The following is a 24,598-nucleotide window of genomic DNA, read 5'->3' as shown; positions in this document are numbered from 1 at the left end:
TCCAACACCTGATGTTCATGGGTGCCAGCCGCATCACAGACACACACACGGCAGACTTGCTCGCCCTGACAAAGCTGCAGACGCTCTTTTTGGGCCAGGGTTGCTACACGCCTGATGGCGCTCGAAGAAGAAGCAACAACCCTTATGTCATCGGTGAAGATGAGGATGAGCCCGGTGTTGACTTGCTTGACCTGCGGCAGTCGCGGCAACTGCGGCGGGTTTGTTTGTGTGGTATCTAGTGCAAGTGTGATAACTATTGCAGGAAGCTCCTTGTTGCGCCAGATTACTACGTCCATTTGCAAGTAGACCATGAGGGCATTTTTGAAAAGGATTGGTCGGGGGCAATTGACGCTCTGCACTCAGCGGCATGGACAAGCAATGACCTGCAGATTCCGCTGCCTCATTTTCTAACCCAAGCGGGGATCTGACCTCTCTGGAACTATCTTTTGAAACAATTGGCTCCCTGGACGCACCACTGGTACTAGGCGGTGCACCCATGCATCTCAGAGAGCTGTGGATTCAGGCAGACGAGGTGTTCTTGCACGTACCTGTCACTCTTAAGCTTGAGTACTAGAGCTCATCAGACACGACGAGCTATGCCTGACTTTTGGAAATATGGGTGCCTTCTTGGATGGTATCAAAGCTCTGAGGAGTTTTATGGGCGGGTTGCAACTGTCGCCTTTATGTCAGACTTGCGCAAGGTTGTGAAGGCCCGACGCATGGCTGTGAGAATCTTAAATCGCTCTCGTTTGACTCTGATCACATATGGCCAGATGTCACGCGTGCGAGGCAACATGAATGCATGCACTTGTGGATGCTGCAGTGAGTGCCTCGCCGATGCTGGCCTGACACCAAAGCATGCAGGCTGAAGCAATAGAGACCCTGAGACGAACAATTTTACAAGTCTCCGGAGTATCCAAGTTCTAAGTGGCTGTCAATGCAAGAAACAACGTCTACTACTGATGCCTGCATGACTTACCGCCCATAAGTTTTACAGCACAGCTGTTGAATTCGACCTTGTGTATGTGTTCTCATGCAAATGGTTGATCAGGTTGCATGCGTAAAGTACTGATCATGATATTGATAAACTCCCATTGTATTCCCTCTGAAGATCAAGCGGACCTTCAAGGACACTATGCGACCACCGGGGTGTTGCTTGAGATTCGAACTGGGGGCTCCAGCAATTCTTGTAATTCGACTCCTCGATTCACTTCTCAAGTTCCTGATCTTGCAGCTCAGAGGCATGCAAGGCACTTCACATATTCCATTGTTCAGTCTGTTTCATTTCAGCGATCCAAAAGATAATCATGCGCCGCTCACAAACGCCTGGAGAGAAACTTCCGTCGTCTGCCCAAAGCAGCAGGACAGATTTGGGAAGTAGTGTTTGACCACCTGCGCAGCAAAGATACTTTTCTTAGTCTGGAGCCTCCTCAACACCGCTAGGACAACGTCAATGCCCAATCCTCAGAGCATATGGGCACATTCACAGAGAGAACTAGCAGTACACCTAAATGGGTGTATCGTGGCAAAGGTGAAGTATCTGAAGCTTGCTCGCACTTCCTTCTGAACTACCAGGAGGGGTATGCTGTCTGAGCATCAAGGCATGTCAGCAATGATAGGCTGAAGAGGCAATCGCGACTCACGCTATTGTCCATTTTCTCCTTCATGCTTTCCAACACAGGGGATCTCTCCAGCGCGTCCTTCAGTATGCTGTGGAGTAACATGTGCGTGAATTTGAATATATGGACGCGCTGGAGAGATCTCCTACGTTGGAAAGCATGACGGAGAAAATGGACATCAGCGCAAGTCACGATTGCCTCTTCAGCCTATCATATTCTGGGGATTATGGCTCCTGTTGTTGTCGCTATGCATCCTTGAACCACTGCTGACAAAAAATGTGCAGAGTCTACAAATGGCCATAGTTCTAAAAGAGACGGAAAGGACCACGAAAACGATCTGTATTGTGCTGGTTGCTCCACACAGACAACCAAGAGCCCCCTGGTCTTAGACTGTCCTGCACTAACGGAGTGCCAAACTGCCATTGTTTCAGCAGGCAGGCAAGCAGCAAATACCTTGGATTCAGGCGGCAGCTGCTGGCGCGCCCGCCGGAAGATGGCGGGCGGCTCTGGGGCAGGTGCCGCCTCGGCCGACCTGACAGTGACGAGGCCGGCTTCCAGCAGCTTCTGGAGCAGCCGCCGCGCGCTGTGCGGCGACAGCACCGCCAGCTCCTCCACCAGCAGCTCTTCTGGGATGCCTGCAATATATTTAAATTATGTCATAAGAATCTCCCCCTCAACATGCATTTTTATGCTGTTGCTTGATGTTTTTACTCGAAGAGCTATTTGCCATTACTGTATTCTGGAATGCTCCTCCCTAGAAGTGCACCTTGACATTGGGCTTGAACGCTCCCCATCAATATGCAATGCAAGAGTTTTATGCTTGCAAATGCCGCACCGCCATGCTGCTTCTGAAATGATCCAAACATGGTACCCTCACGAATGTGCTGTCGCTCACCACGTCTTCACCATGAGCATGATCTCATTCCTTTGCAACATTTCCAGAGAGCCCAGCAGAGCTGCAAGGACATGTCCATGCAAGACGCTCGAGCGAGCTGCAAAGACATTTAAGAATTACCGGGCAGTATTGGGAGATTCTGGTGTGCGCTCACCAGGGTGGCGTATGACAATGGAGACGGCGCGCTGTGTGATGCTGCGCAGGAATGGCTCGTTCAGGCGGCCGCGGTGGTCGCTCCAGGGCTGCAGCAGCGTTCCCTCACCCTCTCCACTCACTTCTTGCCCTTGGTGCGCTTCACTTTGACCCCCATCTTTTAATTCCCCTTGCTGCTGATCTTTACGGCCCCCTGCGGCCCCTTCTTTCATTGCTGCCCCCTGCTGGTCCTCACTTTGAGCCCCTGCTGCCCCTTTCTCTCCAGCTGCTACCCCTGCATGAGTGGACTCGGGGGGTGCTGCAGCGCTGACTGTGCCATTGCTGCTGCCCTGCTGGGCGGCCGGGTTGGCAGGAGTGGCAGCAGGCAGATCTCTGGTGCCTTTCTCTGATGGCTGCCCTGAGCTCGCCACATCTGTCGGATCAGCACAGCAGAACAGTGAGCACGACACATGGGGACCATGTAAAAGGCAACGCAGTGCGCACAGCATGTAAAAAGTCATGGTATCTGTCAACCAGAGCACAAATATTGGTGACTTGTTGTGGACGCAAGGCATATGGCGCTGAAGAGTCAGGGATCATGTATAATGACGTACTCATTCCTGTCCATGTAAGGTTCCCTCCTCTGCTGTGTCCCCACCTGGCCGGAAGCGCTGGCAGTGCTCTGATGCCACGTAGGCCCAGGCCTGGTAGGCGCCCACCATCTGCACCAGCCCATAGCGCAGCGCAGCTTCCACCAGCTCCTGCGCCTTGTCAGCGCTGATGGACGCTGAGCTGGACAGCTGCTCCATTGTGAGGCCGTCCGGACCCGCCTCCCGGATCAACCTTCACATCATGTATAAGAAATGTCATTACTGTATCTATCTTTGCCAAGCTGCCCACTACGCTGCAGAACCTGTGAGCAACACTATCTGCTGCATAGTTGACAGAGCTTGAAGGAAGGTGTCTGTGCAAGTTCACCAATTCCTTGTCCCCCAGAGTAGAAGATGTGAGACAAGCAGAGAACAGGCGTGCGTTCTGAGCTAATCACAAAGCATGGAAAGCAAGGTGAGGCTGCTCACGTTAGGGCGTCCTTGAGCAGGGCCTTGTCATCCGCAGCACTGCCATGTTTCGCCGTCCACTCTTCCACGCAGGCAGTCTCCGCTGCAGATCTGACTATCCAGTTCGTGCCCACAGCTTCCGGCCAGAAGAGCCTCTCCTGCTGCCCCTTTCTTGCTGCTGCACTGCTGACACCCTCCCCAGCTACACGGGATGACCGCTGCTGACTTGAAGCAGCATCCTGCAGTGCCTGCTGCAGGGGAGATGGCTGGCTTTGCCGCTGTGTTGATAGGCTGACAGGTGGCTTTGGGTGAGAGGGTGGGTGTGGGGTGGTTTGTGGGGGTGGGCCGCGGCTGATGCGCAGAGGGATGCGCCAGGAGAGGGGACCGATCATTGGGTCCTCTTCCTCTCCTGCCTCTGCTGGCTCCACCTGCCAATAACATGCAGCACTTTGATTACATAATATTATGTCATATTTTATCGTTATCATATGCTCGTTCTGCCAAAAGGCGAGGTGCGCCTGCAGACAAGCTGCAGGTAACACTTTGAGCAGATCCTACTCATGAGTAATGCATCAAGTGTATTAAAACTGTCACAACCATCTATTGAAACCAGCCCATTCCCCGGATCTGTGCCAGCAACTGTCACAGCCGCCACTTTGGGGCGGAAAGTGCACAATGCTGGACTGTGCTGTTCCTCACCTTAAATTGGTAAATGTGAAGAATTACAAGTTCCCGAAAGGTCACCTAGCAAGCATGGATCACTGCAAGGACAGCAACACTATAGAAAGCACAGCACTAAGGCTAGGTAGCAGCTGGCTCACCGTGACATCATGCGTCTGTATGTCAAGCTCGCCGACAGCCAGGTGAGACAGCGCCTCAGCGACCATGCCACTGGGAACCTCCTCCTCGGCTGCATACTCGAGCACGGCGGCAGCTGCGGGCGGCTCTTGCAGCAGCCGCGCGGCGCGCATGCGTTCTCGCGCTGCAGCCGCCTCCACAAAGATCTCTGGGTGGAGATCCGCCACCTGTAGAGCAGCGGCAATGAAGATTAGCATCAACACATGTTATCTGTACCCGCAATAGACTGCTAGATGTTGCGACACTTGCACAATCCAAAGCTGATGAGACAGGCTCATCTTGCGCTTTATTCAGCGACCCATAGTAGTGACGTATCTTGCACTACCAGTTAGCAGTACCAACAGTGGGGCGCTTCAGCAGAAAAGAAATTTGAATTGTGTGTATCAAGGTCATTCCGCCTTTGCACGAAGGCCAGCCCTGCAATGGAGGCATGGTACGAACAGCACAGCGCCATGGTGGTTGGGTTTGCAGGAGGAGCTTGTGATGAGTGTGCATGGGAGTGGCAGCACCTGCATGCTGTCCTTGAAGGCGTCGGAGAGGTGGAAGGGGCGGTTGCTGGCCCCGTGGTTCACATGCCCGGCCTTGCGCAGATACCCAAACGCCTCTGTGATCTCCACCTGCAACCCATGCACACTCCTTTCAACCGGACTGCCCTGCTATAATCCATGAAGGGTCACAATCCAGGCAACGGGCACCTGCCACAACGATATGCATCAAGGCTATCTAAATTCCAGCCGCTCTGGCATCCACAGCAACCTTTCCTTGCAAAGAGTACAGCATAGTGACGGTAACAGTGGCTTCAAGTCCTGATGCACGCACTTGCTCCTGTACTGCGCTGCAACACTCCATAGAGGAGCAAAGCACAGGAGACACTAGCTTAGGTGCCTGCCAAAGAAATGGCACTGTGAGATGCGATTGAAATGGGCGGCTTGCCTGGCTGAAGCGGCGCACGAGGGCGGTTGCTGCGTCCGGGGTGGGCGTCTCCTGGGGCGATGCCTCCGCCACCAGCAGCAGCGACTTTATCAGCTCCATGGCCACCGCAACAGACGTCGACGGCGGCTTGCTGCCTGCAACAAACACATAACCTTCAGTCAGAATCTCAAACATGTATCCCATTGCAACCGCAACTCCAAGTCACACCGTGGCGGCTTGCAGATTGCCCACCTTGCCATGCACTAGGTGTTGAGCGTTGTTCTTAATATCCGTGCACCTCTCTGAGATGTCTGAGATTTGCCGACAGGCCTTTTGCACAGGGCTCGGTAGAGGCTAAAGCACGGTAGGCAACCAGCACTGTCACTGTGGAAGAGCAGTGGACAACAGTGGAGATAAGTCAGGGGCATGCATGTCCGGGATTTGCCAACGAAATTAATGCACAGGACTGAGCAGACTTTAAAGGAGCCAATGCAGCACATTGTGAAGGGACAGTAGCCAAGTGTGGAGATGAGTCACGCACCAGCGGGCATGGCGAGGTGTTTGTTGAGGGCCGAGCGGCCGACAGCGCTGCGCCACTGCTGCACCAGTGTGCGGCCCTTCAGGAACGCCGAGGAGACCTGCACCTCCGGCCTCGCATCGCCCCCGGACGGGCGCCGCGCCGCGGCAGCCGCCGCGCGCCCGCGCTGCCGCTTCGCCCGGGCCGCAGCCGCCGCCTCAGTTGCGTCGGCCGGCGCCTTGCGCTTCTTGGCTGGCCGCCTCTCCTTGGGCAAGATCGGCGCCTGCTGTCATAAGGCAAGTTAGGAACCTGAAAGGACCAAATCAGATTGGTGCCTGCCGGCATAACGCAGGTTAGGATCCTGAAAAGACCAAGGTGAAAGGGTTTGATCACTGGCCGCCTCTCCTTGAGCAAGATCGGCGCTTGTGCCACAGCCCCAGCAAGATTGCGGAGATCTGATCACTGGCTGCACCTCGTCAAGTAGATCGGTGCCTGCGTAATAGTGCGAGCGAGCAAACTGAAAATATGTGATCCCTGGCTGCCTCTCGGTGTGCAAGATTGGTGCCTACATTTGTCCCTGCCGATCAGATTCATTGCAAACATCTGATCGGTGCATGATCACAGCGGGAGCCAGGAAATTGCAAAGAAACAACCATTGCCCCACCACTTGTCACATACACAGACATCCTGGGAACCCCTCCGAGGAATGATGGTGAGGGTCAGGCTGTCTGGAAAATATCGGTCCCTGGGGAGAAAAGACTTCTTCAGGGGTTGCTAAAGACTTGTTGGTGCCATCCCTGACACTGTTGTGTTTAGGCATGCCCTGCAATTGTTCACAGTCCAGACGGGGGGAATTGCAGGGGGCCACGCACCCCATCGGGGAACGCCGTCGGACGCACGCGGCGGGGTGGCTTGGGAGACCGAAGAACAATGACCTTCTTGTCGGTCAGGGCGGCTGCGAGCACGTCCTCCACCAGCTCTTCGGCTTCCTTCAGCGCTGCAGCGTCCTCTGGGGTCACCACCTGTGAGAGGGGTGCATGCTTCACATGCAGAAGTACTGAAATCTGCCAGTGCACACGTGCAAGCACAAGAATGCGTCGATAACATCTGCCAAGAGCCTGATTGGGGGCTTTGTATCTATAGTTACATCTAACACTGACTGAATACACCATACCGGCATCTTTGATGGAGCAAGCCGCCGTGCAGTGCAACATCTTGGCACAGGGACTTGATGACTACTCGGAGACGGCCGCAGCCTGTAAGACTGAGACCAAGAATCTAGAATTGGGTGGGATATTGATCGCTGAAGTCCTTTTGTGCACGCATGCAGGGCTCACCTTGAACAGTGGCCCGTCCTGCATTGCCTGGCCGATGGCAGCCATGCGCTTCTTGTAGTTTGCCTCAATGATCGCTCCTCCCCGCTTCCCTGCAGGTGCAACAGTTGAACACAATCATGTGCACCTGCAAAGCTCAAGGTACGCACCAGAAGTTTGGATACAGCTAGCACCCCCACCCAAAAAAGTGATGTGGAGCTTGAAGTGCATACATTGCCATTTCACCAATGGCAATCTGCCCCGTCTCTCTTCATGCCTAAAAATGGCATGCTTGTGGTGCACAGCCAAAATTGGTTCTGCTGGTGCCGCATACACAGACATACCAATATAAACTTCCATGCATCATCGCACGCATGCTGGCCTTTAGTCCACTTCCCTTTTCCATGCATCATCCAACGCACCCTAGCCTTCAGTTCGCCACACACTTCCATCCATCATCCAACACACCCTAGCCTCAATTACAATTTACCATGTAACATCATACGCACCGTGGGCTTCGGCAGCTACAGCTGCAGCTGCAGTCGCATCCCTCGCTGCCCTCTCATTATTCTCTGCCCCAGTCTTCGCAACAGGCGGCTGCACCGGCTTCTGCGCAGCTACCCTCCGACGCCTCTTGCGCGGCGGCGGGTGCGACGCGTTAACTCCCCCGGGGCCGACGGCGGCCGGCGCGGTTTTTCCGTCGGCCAGTTGGCGCACGATCTCTCCCACGGCAGCGCCTTGCTGCAGGATGGTTTGTGTGTCCAGAGAAAGCCGCGGCTTGCGTTTGGTGCCTGCACCCATGCACACATAGCTGAACACCACCCCTTCTTGAGCATATTTATGGGGATTTCAGGCCCCCTTCGAGAATTGAGGACCCCTTCCATCTTCTATGAGGGACTGTTGCAAATTGTGGGCGTTGGAACTCTTGTAGCCCTACCTAATCCGACTGGAGGTCTAAGTGCTGTTTTTACGAAGACCATTCCAATTATTGCAAGCGGGATCTCGCTTGTGTGCACATGAGCAGTCACTGGAGCAAGATGACTTAGATATTGCAGTAGAAAGTGTGCATCTGACAACCACCCAAAAGACCATGAAAATTTGTTCTGCCAAGTTGTGAAACCTGCACCTTTTAAGACGCCCTTGCGGGCGGCTGGCCGACTGGTGGGTGCCTCATCTGCTGGGCCTTTGCTGGCAGCAGGAGCTTCAGTGTGTGCCGATGCATCTGCAGCAGGGGCCTCAGTGCGTCCCAATGCAGCAGGAGCTTCAGTCTCTCCAGAAGCATCTGCAAGGGGCTCACTAGAGGTGCCAGTTTCTGCACCAGCATCTCCGTTTGCCTCAGCAGCAGGAGCTGAAGTTGCTGCAGGCTGTGAAGCGGCTGTGCGCGCTGACTCACGCGCATGCACCTGGCCGGCCAGTGCCAGCAGACGCTCCATCGAGTTCTTGGTCTACGCAGTGCACAACATGTGTTAGTGCCATGCATAAAGGACTGAGCTTCCTAAGTCAGATCTAAGCATCAAGCACTGCGTATGTTGGACTGTCACCCGTGAGCTGGGACTCATCAACGGAGATGCAACAGGGGCTCATATGACAGCCCCTGCATGATGAACACCCATGTTCGCAGGTAGCACAACAAAACAAGCAGTTCATACAGCGGGCGACTTATCCTGTACTGCAATACAGATCCTGCCGGAGTCCAGCACTGCTACCTCACACTGGCAGTCAGCAGAATCCCACAACCATGTTCACACAATGCTTATCTAAACGCTGCGCTTTGGTACAGGAAGAGAAGGAGACCTTGGAGGATTTCATGAGGCGGGCGATGCGGCGCGAGGCCTGTGTCTCCAGCATGTGGTAGTCTGGCAGCAGGCGCCGGCTGTTGCGAAAGCACTGCTTGCCTGGGGCCACTCCATGAACAGCATGCCACCTGCCATGCGCGATGCGTCTAATCAACAACATCTGGTCCTTGTATTGTCAGGAAGACACAATTGCAGGACAATCTCTGCTTGCATGTCAAGGCAGGTCGTGGGCCCTGTTCTTGCCCCGTGAACAGGCGGTGATTCCCTGAAGCACATCCAGGAAAGGAGCAATGATCCCAGGACTCTTCTGCTTGGACAGCAGATGGTTGCGGGAAAATCATTCCAGCCACTTCCTTACATCCCTGAGTCTCTTGAGTAGAGGAGCAACTCTGATCCATTTTCTTTCCGGTTCTTATGTTTGTGCAAATATGCCTTTCAATATGACGCATACACGCAGCCCCAACACATACCCCTCAACCCTATAAATACAAACTTAGCACCCCCCGATTGGAAGCATGCGCACCTGACCCAGCCGCGTACAAGCACGCAGTCCTCCTCGTGGGTCGTGGTCATTTTGCGCAACTTCCTTCGCAGCGCAGCCGGCTCCTCGTCTGGGAATCCCTCTGCCAGCGTCCTTGCAGCCTGCTGCTGCCTGCAGGTGTACACAGCCAATCATCAGGGCGCTGTGATTCCGCACGTGCCTCCACCACGCAATACAGTAGGGCCCTGGTAGAAGAGCCACTCGTGCACAGCAGGACTTATACATGTCGCTGCCCACTAGGTAAGGTAATTAACAGGCAAGAACTGCGGAGACGAGAGAAACTCCGAGGAAAATAAGCTTCCTGACAATCCACAAAGCGCACACTCTGAGACAAAACGGGGCTCAGGGCAACTCACAGCCTGAGCTCGGTCTCTTTGGCATGGCGCTCCCGCAGCCGCCGCGACTGCGCCGCCCGTTTCACGCGCATCTCCTCCTCTGTAGGCCGCCTGCGCCCTCCCGGGAGGATCGGCGACTTTGGTACCTGAACATCAATGGAATCCTTGAGCAGACACACACTTCTTCAGAATGTGTTCCCAAGCATGTCTATTAGTCTTTGAGGAGATAACCTTCTTAAGCAGACATATTTTTCAGTGAGGAGGTGTATTCTTGAGCAGGTGGATTCTTCTTTGAGAAAAGGGTTTTGAACCTGGTAACATTACTGAGCCTCAAGATGTCGGAGAGAGCTCAGGCCCTGCAGACGAGGAGCACAAGGAGCATAGAGACGTACAGTGACTCGGCAGCAAATTGGAGGACTGAAATGATTTGCAGTGGGGTAACCCATGTGCTGTGCATGCTTGTATTTGAGAGGGCTAAAGGGGGAATTTCTCAAATATTAAATATTTATCCTTGCAACAGGTATGAGAGTGTGGACTTGGAAAAAACATCATTGTTATGGGTACGAAGGTTACCTGTGGCACTGCAGGCTTGGGGCGAAGAGAGAGCCTGCCGGCTGCAGTCCTGGTCAGCTTGGGCAGCTTGGGCAGGGGCTGGGCGCCAGCCTTGAGGCGTTCCAGTCGCTCCTTGCTCCTGAACTGGGTCGCGATTTTCATCACCTGCGCTGCACAGCAACTTTGTCACCCAATCTACACAAACACACAGCAAACCAGATTATTAATGATTTCCATTCCAACCATGCTGGCAGCCGGGCCTAATAGGTACCAATTGCACATCTATTACAGCGCCGTGCCGGTCTCACGCACTCTGTCCAGTGGACATGGAATCCGCTATACCATATTTGGGCTCATTCAAGCATAGACAACATGAATACTGCACCTCCATCAACTCAAGGAACGCAGGTTTAAGGGCGTTTGTCGCCCCACACCAGTGGGCACGCCATGGCCGGGAGTTCTCAGTACCAATAGGAGTTCTGTCATGCCAACGATCTGCCAGATGTGGGATGTTTCAGCACTGGGCCGTGCCTGGGTGTAGGAGAGCTTGAGATCGGTTGCGATGCGGTGGCAGGCCACCCAATCCAGGCCGGAGTCCATCTCAGCCGCGATCCGTGCGCGCAGCTGCCGGGCCTGCGCGGCGCTCATGAGCCACATCATCTGCCACCCCTGCGGCGACACCACCTCCGGCGCACGCTTGGCCGGCCAGCAGTACCGCATCGCCACCGGTCTGCACGGCAGAGGTCACAACGGGTATTCATACTTGCATGATACTGCAGTATTAGACATTTGCAGCAGCCAGCGGGCAGGCCACATCTGCAGTTTGAAGCAAACCCGATGCTGACTACAACTTCCTGGACTTTCGCAGCGGTCAAAGAAAAAAATTGATATGCAGAGGGGGCAGAGTTTGACTGTGACGTTGGTGACATTCTGCACCGATTGGCAGGCAGGCCACAATTCCGACTTCAACCTAGCCGCGCATGTGAGGGGTAACTGACTTCGCAGCATCCTGAGACAGCATCGACGTTGCAACCTCGCAGGGAGCACGCAGAGACCCAAAAAGTGATTGCATGCAAAGATCAGGACTACTGGGAGTCCCAGTATCAATTTCCAGGATGCAGACTGCATAACTTTGGCTCCCCTGACAGCATAGTGGGTAAGTAAGACGGAGGTGGGAGACAATCTTACTTGCTAAGGCAGGCATACTCCAGCCGGGCCCAGTATTCGTCCAGCTTGGCCTTCTGTGCCAGGTCGTAGTGATGCATCACCCTCAGGCCGCCGGGCTGAACTATGCCGGAGGAATCCTCTCCCCTGGCTGCAACAATCACACAATCCAGCTGATCCAGATAAGCTCAAAACACAAAGCATAAATTCTCTGGTCAGCATGCGCAACCAGGCTCTTTGTATCGCAAAGGCCCTTTCGGTGAATCTGGCACGGCGTCAATCGGCCGATACTGTACCCAGCATGCAAGTGTCCTAGAGTGTACTATGCGCTTGTGCATTGCACTCAAAACAGGTCCATGAACCCTTGATGCGTGAATATCACCGTACATCTGCTATGGACATCCCTTTCCAGCGGCATGACCCTTGCAAAACATACAACACCTCTGGAAGTCTCTTTACAACTCCTACCATGAGAGATGCTGATGGGCAGCTCGAGCTGGATGGACGCCTGTGCGAGGTAGACAACGCCGTCGGAGCCAGTGGCACTCCCCTGCGCCGCCTGACACAGAAAAAGAGAAAAACATCAGATCTGTGCCATCCGCCACTGGGCCAGACATTGGTCCCATCAGCTTTCCAACCATCAGCAGCTTTGTTGCATGATGCACGCTATTGGTACTATGGAGAGAAGTCGTCATTCGTCACAATCGCTCGGCACATGACCCACGCCCTGCTGCAGGCTGTGGTATAAACACTGTGCACTGGGCCCAAGATTGACTGGGCTTCCTTTGAGTTTGGCGAGTCCATTGAAGAGCAGGACATGCGGCAGCCCTTGCGTGTAGCTTGTCTGTAGACGCACCGTGCCTATTCTGGCAGGAAGAGGGTGTGATGAGCATATTCGAAGAAACATCAGTAAGCACCTGATCAGGCCGTGACTCCTTTTCCAGCAGGCCCATGCGCCGCATTGTGTCCAATGACTCACGCAGCCGACTGCAGGCTGCCGCGGTCGAAACACTCTCTATGAAACCAGCCTCCAGCTCACCTGCACGTTATTTGGAATTGTTGACATCATTGTGGCTATGAAGTCGTCTGACTGAGAAACCTCTCGCAGGCACAAATCCACGCCGCTGCAGCAAGCAGCTGCACAGAAAGATGCAGAACAAGCTGCTAAGATGCATACACAGGTGGGTGCTAGCATGGCAGAACTGCTGCGAAGCAGAGTCCAGCTTCCTGTCGGCCCTCTCAGACTCTCCTCCTATTGTCAGACACGAGTGAATGGTGCTGCAACAAGTCCCGTGCAAACAGAACGCAAATCAAAGAAATCCGACAGGAGGTAGGCCTGCATTTGAATCTGAGCGCAGCTGAGGTCCTCTGCAGCTAAAACAGAAGGAGCACCCACCCATGCGTTTGTCCTCCCCAGACAGCTTCTCTGCCTCGGCCCTGTCCATGCTGCACCCGACCACCTGGAAGAACAAATCCACAGGCATTGCGTCCCACAGCCCCTTCAGTGAGAGTCGGCGCCCCTCGCGTTCAGCCGCCTCCTGAGGACTGCCTGCACAGTGCACGCCACCAAGCTGTAAACCACACCCGGCAAAAACGATGCCATAAATGAAACGATGCCGTAAATGCCATGTATCTTGCACAATCTATGCTGTAAATACCACACACATGGCGCCTGGCAAAGCCCTGTCAGTGTGACTCCGTGCCTTGCCTGGCATCTTGCCAGATCATGTGCGGGGTTATATATCAGGAACGAGGTGATTCCAGATTGACCTGTGCCAGCTGTGCAGGCATGCATGTGCAGGCATGCAGAAGGATAAGAGGCAAACTGACATGTCATGTTGGTGCTGCATAGTGCAACCAGCAGACATGCATTATGGGCTCCACTTTTGGGCTCCACTCCTGATGTCCAGGTTCAGGTATTGCCCAACGCAACACAACATCAGATGAGTATGTCTGAATTCTGCTCCAGCTGGGGTACATAATAACGGGGATTTTGGCACGCACTGGTGGAGGCAGGATTCTGCCCGGCGCGCAGGTTTGCCAGCTCCTTGATCTGAATGAGCTGACTCTGGAGCGCCAAGTTCAGATCGGCCTCCTTGTCCCCGCCTGCAGCCTGCAGGGCCGAGTTGGGCAGCCCATTGCCCCTTATCAGGTCTGCATCGCTCCGCACATTTCCCCCCAAGCCTGCCACCAGATGCAATATTCTCAGCAGGACAGTGAGAAGGACAAGCGCCGCCCGCAACGGCCGCGTGGCCAATCGACTCAGTGGAATCTCCGTAATCTATGTTGCAAAGTAATTTACGTGACCCGGACTAGGTTTCTGCTTCATTTCGACTGATATCGGATGAATGTTGCTGCAACGCCGTCGCTACATCATCATTGTCGACCCCGGTTCCAGGGGTACATGTTAGAGATATTCCGGTTGCCAAGTGATCGCTAAGGCAAATTCGACCAGAGGGTTGATAAGCCAAAAATGGCAATGGAAGTCTACTGCTTGGCTTAGCTGTACTGCACAGTGCATGCTAGCCCACACACAAATGCATTTCCTGCTGAGGATCGTAAGGATCACTTCCAAGCGTCTTCAGCATGCCACTGCATGACTGGCTGTCACCAGGACCTGATGACGTCACGGCTTACTACTCCCAAAGTAACCACCGGCATGTCTGCCAAATAACGTTCACCAGGTCCGCAAACAGGCCAGAACACAGCGGCATGCACACAAGCGTCTGAAAGCCAAGCCCAAGCTCCCAAGAGTGCATTCGCATGTGCTGCTCTGCCCTTCCATCAATCATCTACAATCATGTACGCAGATACAGTCCAATCGGGGCAACCTGAATCAGGAGACCTCTTTGTACACCCTGCAAGATACTAGCAGAACAGCGGTCGCAGAGATCAGCAGAACGCACCCATGAGGCGGCAGATGAAGTAGTGCAGCAGGCGCACGCGGACCATGCGCGAGCGAAGGAAGCCGTTCTCAGTCAGCAACTCCATCTCCTCGTTGTAGCGCGCCAAATTAGCCGCGGCCCGCACCCCCTGCCACGCAGTACCCACACTCCTCAGACTCTGAACTTGAACCCTTCAGCAGCTCTACAGACAAGTGATAACCTGGCACGACGGCCATCCAGAACTTCGCAGATAATTGAAGCGCAAATCGTGGCATTCCTTAGCCTGTGCCAGCTGTAAGCACAAGCTAAGCGCGTGCAGTAAAGCAGGAGCAGCAGAAAACGTACCGGCAGTGCCGGAGAAACCTGTCCGGCAGACATGCGAGCATAAACTTCTGGCAAACCCCAAAAATGCTAAATTGGAATGACAAGTGCCAGTAGCCTTGGTGGGACTCCATACCTGGGTGGCGGCGGGGGCCCCCCGGGAGATCCCATCCTCCAGGTCCACCACCGGGAGGTCCACCCCCTCGGCCCGTAGCTGCGCGCCGCGGTGCGAGACCTGGCCTCTACGGAACCGCTCTGCCCGGCGCAGATGCGCGCACTCCCTCACCTGCACCGCGGTGAGCAGTGCTGAAGTACATTGAATTCGCTGTAACAATAATTATCCATGAGGTATTTGGCTTCGCCGGAGCCTCATCTGCACCACGTTTGCATCATTTGCTGTTCACAAAACGATTTGAACTGCTGTTGTTTGAGAAGGTTTGCCAGGGCCGTAAGAGCTAATTCCCAGCGCCTGGTGCCAGCTGCTTTTGTACTGACAAGTACAAGTATTGACAAGTTTCGATGCGATGGCAGAGATGGGAGAAATGCCTTGTGCTTGCCCACGGCATGAGATGTCATGCCACGCTGGTTTGAGCTGAACATATGCGCTCAGCACATGTACTTTGGGCAGTCCCTGCCCTGACCTGAAGCAGATGTTCTGCAAGCATGTGGAGCATTTCGCCTTTGATGCAATGCGGAGGAAATAGTGGATGGTACCTCGTTGAGGAAGGTGAAGTCCAGTGGGGTACCGACGCGCGTGAGCACTTCCACATTGAACCCCTTGTGCTTGGTGCGCTTGCCGGGAAGCTGCACGAGCAGCCGCATGACTTGGCCGGCCGCTAGGCAGCGGTCGATGATGCGATTGCGCGTTCGCTGATCGCAGTGCCCCGAGCGCATGCCCACCTCCGTCTCCTGTACGTGCATGCAATGCCACCCCTTGAGTCAGGACGTATCTCAAACAGACACAATGGAATGGTAAATGCGTTTGGTGAAAGGGTAGATGGCCAAGGTAAGAAGGTTGACAAGGTGGAACCAGAAGACAAACAAGAAGACGAAGGATAAGAGTGCCTGAGAAAGGAAGATCAGGAAGGACCTAATACTGCTTGTCCAGAATACTTGTTTGAACAATACTACATGATCAGCAGACCCGAAACTGTTCTCTTGCTTTTGCGCCGGCCCCGAGCGCGCATGCATGGCAAGCTTGGAGTGCTTGAGGCACCACAGCACATGCACAATAAGGACGGAGCGAACGGTAATGGCACTGGATTGTAACAAAATCTCAAGTCTTTTCACAAGTAACATTCCAGAGAGGAGGTGGGAGGGCATGCCTGGAAGAATGCGGGCACGTCGGAGACCATCATGAACCTGATGCTGGTCACGCGGTCCGCCAGCCGCTGCTGCCGCTGCAGCGAGAGCGTGGTCACCTTCTGTTCATCTCCCTTGGCCTCACCCGTCGCTCCCAGGATCTGCGCAAGCACACAGCGTTACAGTGGGCTTCCAAAAGTGCACACAGGCGCAGCTGAGGACGCACAAGCGTCGTTGTTGGGACCAACGGCTTGCTCCGCAGGAGCCAAACAATGTCGCATGACGTGTTTCTGTACAAGATATACTGCCTGACCGCATGCATGCACTATGGAAGGATCGTGAATCTGGAACAAATGCGACGCTGCACAGGAGAAATTTACCCCTGTTTCTCATTTTGTTCTGCATTTGTAATGATGCAAAGGAAAGGAATCTGTGGGGGTGCACCTGGATGGTACCGCTCTGAACCAGCGGCGGCACCCCTTCCTGCCCAATGGAAGGCATGCCTTCCTGCTCGATCTCAGGCATGCCATTGCTGGACGCATGGGCAGTAGTGGACATGGTTGGTCCGCTCGCAATCTCCTCGTTGCCATGTGCGTCGGTCCCCTCGCCCAGGAAGGGGGGCATGGACGAGGGGCCCGCGCCGTCGTTGCCTGATCTGGCGCTGGGCGCCTGCGCCTGATCTGGCGCGGCTGGGAATTCGAAGGGGGCCGGCGCGGCCGACTGATCAGGCGGCTGGGGAAATTCGAACGGCGCCAGTGCATCCGCCTGATCTGGCAGCTCTGGGAATCTGTAGGGGGCAGGGGCATCCGGCGCGGAGGAGCCTGCCAATTCGACAGGCGCGGCGGCTTGTCCGACAGGCACCGACCTAAGCATCCCTGCAGACGCAGTCAAACATCAATGAGGATGACTAGCATCCACGGACACACTAAAACCAAGTCCAAGGACAACGAAAGCTACGCACATGGACGACATTGGGAAATGCAATAAAGCCTGCGTACAGGAAGTACACAGGCGATTTTTCACGTCGTGCAAGTACAAGTAGAATCGAGGTAATTTCCTGCAGCTGTAATGAGTACCGTCGATCTTCCTGTATATTCTGGATGCCCTTGCAGATCAGCAAATGGTTGCAGATGGAGCAGTAAGCTGTTGCAGTCCTATGAAGCACACCTGGGACAGAGGGATGTGGGGCTGTTGCCAGGGGCAGAGCTGCTTCTATAGGGTGGTCAGCCCCAGTATCAGGGCGGGCGGCTGCAGCGGCCGCCACTGCCGCTTGCCAGCCGCCAGATGGCACTGCGGGTGCATGTGTCAGCTGATGATACTGCAGCAGCTCCTCTGGTGCCCTCCACACCTGCAGCGGCCTCATATCCCTCAAAATCTGTCCTTCTCCAGATTGTGAACTACACTCATAAACAAGCCTGCAGAGAATTGATTGGTACCACGCCTCCTTTGCAGATGTGGTTCTCTGCCACTGTATGGGCTCCCTGCTCTGATACACCTTCCTGGTACTGTGTGACACCCTCCTTGCCATTCCATACTACCAAGTGAAAGCACCGCATCATCTATAAAATAGGCGTGAAACGCACTGCCAAAAGACTTTCACGCACGATACAAGATCGAGGTAGTTACAGAGCCAAAGAGCGCTCAGCTAAATACTGACATCGTTTGCGCCATACTGACGCCCTTAATGCTGCTGCATCTGCCCAAATTAAAAGCAGCAATAGGCAGCATTGCCATAAGGAGCTTCTGCTACAGCTCAGCAAATAGTGGTGGCAGACATTCCCAAAGAAGGGGTGGGGATGCCCTGCCTTCATCTGGGCGCGGCCCTGCTGCTCGTCGCTCTCCCGGATTCTCACGCGCTTGCTCAGGGCGACCATCAGCTTGTGGGCTTTCTTGTTGGTCATGCCCAACCGCGTGGCCAGCTTGTGCTTGGCAACCCCCTCACTCCCTGCACAATGTCATCCTCCCCATTAGAACAAATCAGAGACATGATCCACTGGACCGTGAAGGTGCCAGCCTGACAGGGTAAGCTTGAAAGCTGATAGGAAAGGCGGACACGCATCCAGCTTGATGATGTCATCCAGTTAACTGTCTTCACATGCACTTTCCTAGACTTTCAGATTGCACCTGTTCCGTCAAGCAACCCCAGAACTGCGTGTGTGCTGCCAGAATTGCCTGGGTTCATTGAATGCTTGCTGGGCCAAAGGTCATAGAGATTGTCTAGCCTGTGCAGTGTGTTCCTAGGTCTTGTGGGGGTGGGAGAGCACCTGCTTCCAGAACAAGGTTGAGGATCTGGTTGTCAAAGCCCAACTCCGCCACTGTCTCAAGTTCTTCTCCTGGCTCCAGTTCGTCCCCATCTCCTGGGGCTGTTTGCAGGCCCTGCATGCAAATTTCATGGTTCATGTCTTCAATATTTAGCTCTGACTCACACTTTTGTCACTTCACAGGTGGTTGACTTCAATCCATGACATGACACGACTATGCAGCCGAGGGATGAATATTATACTCAGCACCTGCTGCAACATTCATCCGTGACACGATGCACAGCAGACACCATTAAGTGAGCGAAGCAGGATGCTATAGAGTTATACAGTAAAGTAGCTGCCAAACGGCTCATGCAATATGACATAAGCAGGCAATACAGGGTGACCCAGGATGTATTTGCTATCTCTATCTTGGTGACATGACAGTACCGGGGCAGCTGAGAGGGGCTGCTCCAGCTTGAGGACGCTGGCATAGGCGCCATTCTGGATGCCCACAGACTCCTTCAGCCTGCCGGAGTCCACCAGCTTCTTCTTGAACCGCCGCCACTGCCTGTGCCCCTGAGTGTGCTGGAAGCCCAGCACCCTCTGCAGCCACATGCAAGCCCCCTCACGCAAAGACACCCCTGCCTCGAAATACAGCCATCAGTTTCGTAACACCCCAGCTCATACTTCTGTAAGAATCTTTCAGACCTGCCTCATGTAAGCTTGGACGCATTGCACACAGCCCCTGCCACAAAGGATATGGGCCAAGGCATTTGGTATGTGAGAGCGCGCTCAAGGTGATGTGACTTGGCGCGAGACCAGGCAGGAATCAAGCACGGTAAGTTGCATCAGTGCGCGCACCTTGACCTCAGACTCGAGCATGACGCCGCCTGAAGCACCCGCGAGGCAGCTGCAGATGCGCGCCATCTCTGCCTCCTCGTCTTCCACCACAAAATCCCCAGTGTCCACTTCCTGCACAGCCCAGAATGTTCAAGCACACTTTCCCCCATACATACATCTTTGATAAATAACATGGCAACCCATCACCATGTCTAAGACAGGAAGTACCTCTAGCTAGTCACTGCGGGGGTTTGCTTAAAGCTGCACTGGGCAGGATGTGGCGCACCTTTATCATGCCTGGGACAACGTTGAGTTTGAAGCGGGGCAGGTGCAGGATGTTGGTGTTGATACGATTGACTGTGTCAGCCGCCTTCACGCTGATGTTCTGCTGTGTGATCAAATTCCGCGCCTCCAGCGCCTGTGCAAAACTTGCCTTCAACAAAGCTTCCAATTGCATCAGCCAGGGAAGCAGCCAACTGTACACCACAGCCGCGTGATGTGCAGTCACATAGCAGACCGACCCGCTTGATTATTGAAGGTGGGTTGTTAAGCCACCCACAAGGCAAGTTGAGCAGGGACAGGCAGAGAGGGACATCCTGCATCCTGAGCTCTATATCGGTAAGATCGGAGCCTCTAAGCCATGTCCTCTGACATGCCAATCACATCCTCAAGCCTGCACCGAGACGCTTTGAGCCAGGAAGAAGTGCCTCACCCGGGTGACATAGGCAAAGTTCTTGGGCTCCATGCCCATCCGCTTGGCCAGCTCCGAGCGCAGCACGCCCGTCTGCCGCGCGCGCGCAATTGCCTCCAGCGCTTTTCTCTGCACGGCAGATACACACATTTTGAGCTTTCAATGCCTTCGGGGCATGACTTAATGCAGCAAAGTCTCTGTGCATTTGAAACCCTCCTGCCCTGAAAATACTGTACTGCTGGTTCATACCATGATCCTCATGCATGCGCTGGAGAGGCAGCAGTTTTGCCCATCGGAAATTCCTTCTGGAGACTACCAAGGTCACATTTGCGAGCAACTGTTGCTTGAAGGGCTTAATTTAGCGCAGTAAGCATCTGACGGCTAGCACTGTGTGACAGAGGTGCTCACCTGGGTTTCGCTGATTGCATAGCTGCTGAGAGAGGCGTCGTGCAGGCCGAGCACCGCATCTCGCACAGCATCAGAGGCCTGCACAGACCAGCAGTGCCAAAATTCACCGCACAGAGATACTGTCTAAATGGTCTGTGACACTTCACAGGCCTAGACCGTCAGTAGCTTCAGCAACATCTTGCTAAAAATTTTCCTGTGCAAAGCATTTGCCTTGTCGTGGGTCCATCTGGGTTGACAAAAAAAGGAAAAAAGGTTGCAACCCAAAAAAGTTGAGGATTTTAAGGCTTGAACCTTGGATGTCTTGCACAGTGGTCTCTTATCCAGCCACTGAGTCTGGTGGAAATGAGCTTTGGGGCAGTACATAATTTTTTGCATGCAAATTCAACAGACCAGAAAACAGCTGCCAGGAAACAGCTGCGCCGGAAAACATCTGAAGCACTACAAAGAATACTCGATGCCAACCGTCGTTTATGTCCAGCCAACTATTGCAATCACCACTCACCACAACACGAAGACCCTGCTCCTCCGCAGCATGAAAGTCACGTAGCATCCCATTCGCTTCTTCATTGGGCTGCAGTGTAGGCCCAGAATGTCAATGTCAGATGTATTCCACAAGCAGCAGCATCTTGCGCGTAGCATGGTGCCAAGCTTGTTACAAACATGCCACTCAAGCCAAAACACAAGGCAATATTGGGCCGAAAGGACCCAGCAGCAACATGCAGATGACTTAAGTGCTCCCCGGAAGGGTCCAGGGCTAAAATCATGTGTGGAGAGCAGAAGTGTACATGCCACAGCAGACGAAAGGAGAGGTGCACACCAGTGACACAACACCAGACTCCTCGCTCTGCCTTTGTCTCCTATTCCTGCTCCTGCCTTCCGATCTGCAACACATGCCAAAGTTTGAGTGAGAATTTTGCAGGGAGGTTCCCTTGGAGTGCACTACGGAATGTCACGGAGTGTGTTCTGGTATTGTTCAGAATCGGACTGCCGTTGACCCACCTTTCATTCCGAGAGAGAGATTTGCTGCTTCGACAAACTCGAATGTCGTTGAGTCTCTGCAACAGGCAGCCCCACACCAACTGCTTGAGGGGATCGCTTAGCTCCTGAATCACCCCATTGCTCTCCAGGAGTGGCCATAATTGAGCAACCAAGCATCCTGTGTGAATAACGAGCCCTTCAGAATCCTGATAATCTTGCAAGCTCGTTCTACACGTTATTCACTGAATTTCTGAGCTGCACAGTACAGCAAAATCGCCTGTGAACACTTTCCATGGACAGACCTGATCACAGCTACTTGTGAATCCTTTGCAAACTATTTCGCACCTTGTGGGCCTTCAAGGGCGATCTGATCCAGGATTCCGATGACCAAGCTTTCCATGGCCATCACTTTGAGCTGGAGCTCACCTTGGTAATATACAAACGCACCGCATCGGCAAGGCTGAGCTATATGAATTTGTCAAAACCATTTCTTCTAAGTACGGTGATGCCGAATTCTCTGGCTAGTTTGGATGGTCTGCTGAGCTGAATGATGTCAACAGGTCCCCCCCCAACAGGAGGACCCTTTTGGACAGCGGCGGAGCCTTCGCAACTTGCTGGATCCAGATAAGGATAGCTCGCCAGTGGAGAAGCTTGATGAGACCTACGATTGAAGCAAAATGGGGTACAATTTCAACTGATCGCATGAGCGAGGAGAGAATCATTTTCCAAAGGTGAGCATAGTTCAGTGCTTGTTGTGTATATAAGTGTGCAAAATGGACACTTTGCATCAACCGGTGAGCGATTATCGGAAAGCCCCATCAGGACAATTTGGCCGAGCGGTCTAAGGCGCCAGCTTCAGGCGCTGGTCCGAAAGGGCGTGGGTTCGAATCCCACAGTTGTCACTGACACTTTTTTTTATTTTTTTTGGCTCTTTTTTCTTGATCTCACTTCCTCCCATGTACATGGACTTAGAATTTGACCACAAGGGCAATAGAAAGCAAATAATTCCTTCCTTTTGTCTGATCACCGCCCACCAACATTCGAACTAAACATTATGATATTAGTATATTGCACTGCTGGCTTGGCCCCAGCTGGCGGGCGGCGGTACAAATACTGAGCACCGTGCCCACGGTTGATTGGGTCTTGCTTGGATCTGGCGAGTCCAACAAGGGGTAGGAATTTGGCAGCCTTTACATGCAGCTTGTCTGCAGACGCACCTTGCAATTGCCTTCGGCAGGAAAAGCGTGTAATAATAATAATAATAATAATAATATTGCACTGCACAAGCAGTGGGCTGTTGTGCTTGATCTCCATTTCACATTTCAATTGATTTGGAGCAGGCTGCCAAGGAGCAGGCTGCCAAAGTCAGACATCAGCAAGTCAGTGGGGTGCTTCTAGGTTCCACCTGTGCCAGGAGGAAGATGACAAGCTGCTGGCATGCTTGGGTTGCCAGAAGGTCAAGTATTGTTCCCAGAGCTGCCAGAAAGTGCTTTGGGTGAGTGGGCACAAGCGACAGTGCACTGCAGCAAAGTAACAATTGCCTCCAGGGTAGAACATGAACATACCATGATGGTGCTGCAGCTGGCGCCGCCTGGCGGCGCATGCGGCTCCTGCTGCAGCTGGCACTAGCAGGAGCCGCATGCGCGAGCTTACGCAACGCTGCAGATTCATGGGAGCTGCATGGAAGCTTCTGTGCTAAGTATGCACCACAGGCAGTGACAAGGTGACACAGCTGACTGAAATGTAGGTGTCGAGAGGATCATGCCTGTGCCATGACGTGCATGAATACCTGTTTTCTATAAAAGCTACATGTGTCATGTGATAAGATACGGTATAGCGACTAATGAAAATGAGATAAAGGAATGTGTTACAGACAGATGCAGTGCATCAACGAGTCAGTGGCACCGACGCTCTGCGCAGTGTAATTGCACAAGTGACATCTTCTGATATTGTGTTGGTGGTCAGCTTCACTGTCCGGGAGTGGAGTCTTGTAGAGAACACTGCAATCCCGCAACATGAAAGAAGCAAAGGATTTCGAATTGAATGCGCCCTGGAGCTGCCAAGTTGCTGCTTTGCACTGCTTGAGTGTAGAGGAGAACACGACAAATCCCTGCAGGTATGAGCTGTATCAGATGCTACTATGTTATGCCACTGCGACCTCAAGAAGCTGCCCAAAAGAGCACAGCTGGGATGATGGTTGCCAACAGCAACCAGTGCCCAAACAGCGCAGATTAGGACCTTGGAATTCAAGAATGACTGCCCGAGGTGGCGTTGCAATTTCATGCGGGGTTGCTCATGCAGCTCTGTACAGAGGGGTTGTAGTCAGTAAGCAAGGCGATGTGCTATTACTTGCACGGACAATTTGTATTGAGTACTATTAGTAATGTGAGACGATGCATCATGGACACATGTGTCCATGCGCGCTGGCCAGGTAGGCAAAGGGGACACACGCGTAGCCAGTACAGCGTGTCTTGCTACTGGAGTTTCTGCTGTTAGAAAGTGTCAGTAGGGACGCAAATGTTTTGGAATATCCTCTGCTCTGATTTGCCACGGTGGGGTCTGCTGCAGAGGAAGTTGAGAGAAGCTGCTGCCCAATTGGGCGGTACGCTGGGCTGCCCGTGTCCAGCTTTTGGATCACACAAACATCCCAAAGATGAACACCTTTCTCGAAGAGAAGCCGTCCTGTGAGACATAAAATACCTCTGCCAAATGCTCACGCAAATGCTTTCTAGAGAGTTCTGCCCCAGTGAATTTCCCGCCCATCGAATGGCGTGCTTGTCCAAGTTTTACTGAGATGGAAGGGCATATCTGTGGTGAATGTGGGTACCGCGAGAGTGAAAGTCCTCCCAGGAAGGAAGCATGTTCATTCTGCGCGGCTATAGCTGTTAGCCCTGACAAACGCAGCACCTCGATGAACACAATTGTGAGATGCGAAGAGCTGCAGATGGAGGTGCTACAACTATTCAGAGATTTACCAAAACTTATTCGAACGGAAGCAAAGGAGTCAATCCTGCTGAAGGTAGTTCAAAAACCCTCTGGTCCCGTCGACTGTTTTGACCCAGGGCCACTTCCATCGCAGATATTTGAACAACGGGCTGTGCTCTGCAACGATAATACACGTGAATTGAAACAGGATATTAAATGTGGATTCTGCGAATACAGTGCCTGGTGAAGCTCACGAAGATCTGCGTTCTCTGTGACACCATTCAACCCAGAATTTACAGAGGTATCAAGGTCC

General features: G+C 53.5%; 1 protein-coding gene and 1 non-coding gene across 2 annotated transcripts; one reads left to right on the top strand and one right to left on the bottom strand.

Moving 5' to 3' along the window:
- Positions 1-1,305: 1,305 nt before the first annotated feature.
- On the bottom strand, positions 1,306-22,674 carry COCSUDRAFT_64071 (hypothetical protein; the record flags this gene model as incomplete). The annotated part of the gene is made up of 37 exons (XM_005651593.1): positions 1,306-1,392; positions 2,073-2,254; positions 2,669-3,079; positions 3,305-3,489; positions 3,726-4,132; positions 4,526-4,729; positions 5,072-5,179; positions 5,514-5,629; positions 6,016-6,274; positions 6,864-7,013; positions 7,329-7,417; positions 7,814-8,095; positions 8,431-8,749; positions 9,099-9,228; positions 9,624-9,752; positions 9,998-10,122; positions 10,550-10,693; positions 11,021-11,258; positions 11,717-11,843; positions 12,161-12,251; positions 12,610-12,731; positions 13,089-13,241; positions 13,697-13,876; positions 14,599-14,725; positions 15,035-15,184; positions 15,613-15,807; positions 16,242-16,361; positions 16,645-17,075; positions 17,368-17,548; positions 17,976-18,145; positions 18,465-18,576; positions 18,891-19,046; positions 19,305-19,415; positions 19,570-19,701; positions 19,996-20,103; positions 20,383-20,460; positions 22,555-22,674. The coding sequence occupies 37 exons, from the start codon at positions 22,672-22,674 to the stop codon at positions 1,306-1,308; spliced, it is 6,429 nt and encodes a 2,142-aa protein (XP_005651650.1).
- Positions 22,183-22,262, top strand: COCSUDRAFT_t12. The gene has a single exon. It is a non-coding gene; the product is annotated as a tRNA-Leu (tRNA).
- Positions 22,675-24,598: the final 1,924 nt, after the last annotated feature.

The sequence above is a fragment of the Coccomyxa subellipsoidea genome (assembly GCF_000258705.1).
Source record: "Coccomyxa subellipsoidea C-169, whole genome shotgun sequence".
NCBI classification, from domain to species: domain Eukaryota; kingdom Viridiplantae; phylum Chlorophyta; class Trebouxiophyceae; family Coccomyxaceae; genus Coccomyxa; species Coccomyxa subellipsoidea.
Note: the sequence above shows the minus strand (reverse complement) of the source record. Positions and strands in the feature narration are given on the sequence as shown.